The 5,508-nt window shown below is 37.2% G+C and overlaps 1 protein-coding gene across 1 annotated transcript; it reads right to left on the minus strand.

Annotated features, from left to right (window-relative positions):
* Positions 1–269: 269 nt before the first annotated feature.
* On the minus strand, positions 270–5,265 carry LOC110899627 (ent-kaurene oxidase). Its single transcript, XM_022146519.2, has 8 exons — positions 5,052–5,265; positions 4,782–4,942; positions 2,058–2,219; positions 1,827–1,970; positions 1,485–1,739; positions 1,219–1,380; positions 847–1,041; positions 270–760 (listed from the first exon to the last, which is right to left on the minus strand). Exons 1-8 carry the CDS (start codon positions 5,206–5,208, stop codon positions 452–454), a joined length of 1,545 nt encoding a protein of 514 aa, XP_022002211.1. The 5' UTR covers positions 5,209–5,265; the 3' UTR covers positions 270–451.
* Between the last annotated feature and the right edge of the window lie 243 nt (positions 5,266–5,508).

Here is a 5,508-nt window from a genome sequence, read left to right on the forward strand (position 1 = left end):
CGAAGGCCGAGTACTCGCTACAAGATAGGTTGCCGAGGCCCGAGTACTTTTTATCTAGGCCGAGTACTTTCTGCATAGGCCAAGTACTTCCCGAGTGCTTAAATCCGACTAAAGAGCGCCTAGCGACCCGACTTTTGCGATCATGGATATACCTATATAGCAATACTGCTTTGACAACCACTTTTTAACGATACTGTAAAAGCTAGTGAAACCATAATACATAGTCTTTTGGAAAGTAATGGAACTTATTATCGAAAGGTAAAAAAACATGGCAAAACACAAAAGGCTAAATGTTATTGTCTTACTGAAACCATTACACACAAAAGTGACATGAGTGAAAGGATACACCTATATAACCGTACTGGTGTGACATACACTTTTTGATACACCATACACCACAAAAGGCTAAATATTACTTATTGTCTTATTGATACACCACCACCAGCAGCCATCACTTTCTGGGCTTTATTATGGCCTTGAGTGGACGAAGCATCTGTGTGGTAAGCCCAATTGTATTAACATCTTCTTTGGTATTATCTTTCAGTTCCCACTTAAACTCTTGCACCATTCTTCCAATTCCAACACAAGAAATCAACATTGCCTGAAGAGAACCAGCACACACCCTCTTTCCACCTCCAAACGCCATCGTTCTCTGGAAATCAATCGGTTCCTTCTCCTTCATAAATCTGTCCGGATCCCATACCTCAGGATTCTCCCACACATTCTTCTCCATGTTACATCCGTAAATGTTTACTGCGACCTGCAAATTAAGCATATGCGTTGAATTTGGACAATGGTCATATAAAAACATAAAGGATACGAGGGTCATATGTTTAACAAGCCAACCTCGGTTCCAGCCGGGACATGGTACCCTCCTAGAACTGTGTCTTCATGCACGTATCGTAATGGAATAATAGGGACCGGACTATGCCTTCTCAAAGTTTCATGGAAAATAGCGGCTATGTATGGCAGCTGTGATAGATGTTCTTCTGTGATTTTGTCTGACCCACAAACATTTTGGATGTCCCGGTACAAACGATCCTGAGTTGCATACATAATTAGACAAAAGTCAAAAGAATATATATTGTTACATGACATGTTATCGGCTAATGACATAAAAAAGTGACCAATATTGTTAAAAAATCTTGATAACCATGAATCAAATTGCATTTTTTTGTTGAAGTTGGTTAGGTCTGAGGTTGAAAGAACAGCACAAACCTGAATATGGGGGTTTTTTGCAAGTTCATATATTGCCCATTCAGTGGTGACCATAGTGGTGTCTGATGATTCGATAATAGGCTCCCATACCGACATAAGTAGTTGATGATCGGTTAATGTTTGTGCTTCTGATAGCATGTAATCAATGTAGCTGTTCAATTTCTGTTTTTTTTTAAGAAATTAAGGCAAGTTAGTATTATGTTAACGCGATCTTAACTAGCAAGAAATCAAGAACTACAATCTAAAAAAAAACAATTACGATTTACCTCCCCTGAGGCAATACGTTTCTTCTGTTCTTTAATAAGAGCCTTCATCACAGCCTCTCTCCTAACATGCATTTCTCGGATTGGGTTCTCAAACTTTGTATTCGGGACCCACCTTAGATACGGGAAGAAATCTCTCCAGTCAACGTCGATTGCACCCATCATCGGGTCAAGCACCAATACCTGAAATATCTCGCGTCGTTTCATGGTGATCTTAAGATCCTCTACATATAGGCTTTCCACATCCTTTCCCATTGTCTAAAAAGGTACAAATGAAAACACAATTGCTTTAAATATTAACAATCGATTAATAGTTAAATATAATACGTGATTACACGAACTCACTTGTCTCATAGCTAATCCAAAAAGTTCAGACTGGAATATTTCCCTTAGATCCACTTCTTCTTGTTCAGTAGAGGTTTTAACAAATGCGTGTAGTCGGTTTGAAAGATTCTCCATCATGATGTCTCTCTGGATGCGGTGTTTCTTCTGAAAATATACATAAAGAACAAACAGTTCAAAGTAAAGTAGGCAAGTCGCTTAAGCATGCAAAAGTACACAGTTATTAACACAAACCTGAGCATTTGGTCCCAACATGGCAGTGAGTATATGGCGTTTGACGGTCTTGTGATAATCATTATAATCACTCATAGCCACCATGGTTTTATCAGCTGTGAGGATCTTTAATGCCGTTGACAGATTTCGAGTTGAGATAGATTGAAATCTGGTAACAAGGGCCTAAAAAAATGCATGAAAGAGGTTAAGTTAAACAACAATTATGTCACAGTTTAATGACCCTATTGATTATTGGATCAAATCAACTTTACATAATATTATGGTCAGGGGCGCAGCTTTGTGGGGGCCGGGAGGCGCCCGACCCCTTGAACTTTTCGCTCAGTAGTGCCCGGCAGTGGCGGAACTAGCCCATTAATTTAGGGGTATCCCGAAAAAAAATTTACTGGGCAATTATAAAAAAACAATAATAAATAAAGTAAAACAAATATCTAATAGATGTGTCAACTTTCTTTTTCATAGCTTGAAATCGTTCCATCACATCGTCTTTTAGTTTATCAAAAGTTTATTTTTCGACCACACAAACCATAGCATTGTTCAAATATTCCAGACCCATTCGATTGCGTAAATCCGTCTTGACATGCTTCAGTTTAGAAAAAAAATATATTTCAACGGTTGCGGTTGCGATCGGTAAAAGCAAAGTTAGCTTCACTACCTGATAAACCTAAGGACAAGAACTATGTGTTCCGATTTCCACCATAAGACGAACAAGATCACTTATTCAACTATAATATCCTTCTTCGTCTTGGGTTAATTTTATTAATTATATTTAGGGATTTCTTTCAATTTTATTATTGTAATTTGAGCTTATTTTATCATTCGGGCATAATTATTCTTCAAGATTTCAGGTTGAAAATGTTTGAGCTTATAAAAAATGGGATTTTAGTAATATCAAGTATCCTATTTTTTGGTTAGAGGTATCCTCGTATTTTTTTAGGGGCATCCTTTATATAAAATCGGAAAAAAAGCACTGCGAATACGGGGTTGAGCCGTAGCCCGTGCTACGGCTCATATTAATATGGTTCCGCCCCTGGTGCCCGGCATGTAGTTTTCGTATAGAATTTTTTTAGGTATATACGTTTTCGACCCCCCGGTTTTATAATTTTTTTTAGGTATATACGTTTTCGACCCCTGGTTGGAAATCTCAAGTTTCGCTGTTGATTACGGTGGAACTACTTTGAATCATCATTGGAACAATATGACTAGAGTCTTGATTTGCAGTCTTAAGTGAACAGATCACAACATTAAACATTTACTATTTATATATATTATTAAAATTGATGGAAGATCATCATCAAATCATTATCATTTATGACTGGCCGGCCATCAGGCCTTATGCTCTTGCCTGTAAATAGTTGATGATGATTAATTAATGTATATAATTTATTCCAAAAATTGATGGAAGATCACCATCAAATCACTATCATATTTACCCTTTTTAGTAGTTGTGTGCCTCTATATATGTTTTCCCGACACTTATGTCTTGGTTATGCCTTTTTAGAGTTGGGGTATCACTGGAAGCAACCTATCTATATCCTATTGGATAGAGGTTGTGGTTTGGGAGGAGGAAGTATTGGGTTCAAGTCCCATAGACGATAAAGATTAAGAGAACTTTGTCGTTCAAAAAAAAATGATGGGAATACACTAGGTAAGGTTGTGGTTGTGGTTGTGGTTGTGGTTGGTATTACAATACATAATCATTTATTAGTAGAGAATTACGATAACCACATAAACCAATGTACTAATTGCTTATCGATGTTACTTATCGTAGTCCTCACACTTCTTTAGTTAGAGCGGATTACGCCCTTTAGAATGTTTCTACTATTTTAACAACCATACTATTATAATACAAGAAAAATCATAAAAACCTAATCACTTTTTTTCTTTTTTTAAGAATATATTTTTAGATCATAAAAGAAAAGTCAACAATGATTATGACATATTTGTAGTACAAATTCAATTATTAATTTTTGTTAACAGTCCTTGGGTATACTTTTAACCCTCTCTAAATGTTTTGAAAACCGGATCGGATCGGCCGGTCGAACCGGGTTATTAAGGGATTGAATTGGATTTCAGTATTTTTTTTTTCAAATTTCACCCTATTAATTTTAAGACACCTAGCGGTTCTTACATCCGGTCAGACCAGTGGACCAGTAACGAAACCGATTCAACGTCCGGTTCGGTCCTGAAAACATTGCTCTCAACTTCATTTAACTGCCACATCACTTACTTTTTCGCGTTTCACCCCACCTTACCCAAAGAAGAAAGTTTAATTCCGTTAACTCCACCTAACCGAGTTTTTTTTACTGGTTTTAACATCTCGTTAACAAATAATCTCTTTAACGCCCTTAACACGAAGAGGGAGTGGTATGTAACGACGGTTACATGTCATGTCATTTTTAAACACCCCATGTGTTGCCCAATATCAGATTTGTTTTAAACTTTAAATCCAGGATTAATCAGACATCAATATTATGTCGTTTTGACAGAGTTACAAACAACGGCGTAGCTTTCAAGGGGCACGGGGCGTCCGACCTTCCGAACTTTTCGTTCGCTAGTGTTATCTATGTACGTTTCGTATAGAATTTTTTAGGAATATACGTTTTCGACCTTTCGGTTTTATAAATTCTTTTTTACTTGTATATAATTTTTAGGTCCGGTGACTTCCGACCCCTTGATGGAAATTTTCAAGCTTCGCCACTGGTTACAAACGGATTATTATCGTACCTCTTTGGCAATCTCGTTCGAACTCACCACCACCATCTTAGTAGCCCCGGTTTTAATCGAATAAATCGGACCATAAGTTTCCGCCCATCGTGTAAACGTCATGTACGGTTTCTTCTCCTTCAACTGCAGTAAATTCCCAAACAATGGCACTCCAGGCACCTCTAAATATAATCAAACAAACAGTTGAGCAAATTACTAGTTAAAATCATTAAACTAAAACATGCATCGACACAGATACAGGTATATGGTTATATAAGTGCAGAATTGTACCAGGAACACGAGGGAGACGGTTTGATTCACTGCCGTGTTTGGAAGTGTAACTTCGGAGGTACCGGAATAAAAAAGCGACGGCGAGTGCGACGGCCGTACCGACGATTGCTAATGCTGTTGCCGGCGGAACTGGAAGCATGATGGTGACGGAATCCATTTTTGCTGACTTGGAGAGAGATAGTTAGTGGTGGTAGTGAGTGACTCCAGGAGGTGTGCAATTCAGGGGGTATTTAAATAAGATTTTGAGTTTGATTTTATGTTATTTTAATAAATAATAGAAAAACGAGATTCATATTTAAAATTTCACGTTGCTAGTACGAGAATACATTATTAGATTAGTAAATTGTCATTTTAGTCTCTGAGTTTTGGTTCAATTTATCATTTTAGTCTAAATAGTTTTTTTTCTTCTTTTTTGGATCCTTTACTTTTCTATTTTCTTGCCATTTTGATCACATTG

Source organism: Helianthus annuus, chromosome 5 (assembly GCF_002127325.2).
Source record: "Helianthus annuus cultivar XRQ/B chromosome 5, HanXRQr2.0-SUNRISE, whole genome shotgun sequence".
Taxonomy (NCBI): domain Eukaryota; kingdom Viridiplantae; phylum Streptophyta; class Magnoliopsida; order Asterales; family Asteraceae; genus Helianthus; species Helianthus annuus.

Bases quoted from the DNA above. Each gene is read 5' to 3' on its own strand.
- LOC110899627 (XM_022146519.2), bottom strand. From the start codon at position 5,208: ATGGATTCCGTCACCATCATGCTTCCAGTTCCGCCGGCAACAGCATTA. The intron at 1,042-1,218 runs GTTTGTGCTGTT...TATGCAACTCAG, and splicing joins CAAAAAACCCCCATATTCAG to GATCGTTTGTACCGGGACAT. The intron at 761-846 runs GTTGGCTTGTTA...CTTAATTTGCAG, and splicing joins ATGTCCCGGCTGGAACCGAG to GTCGCAGTAAACATTTACGG.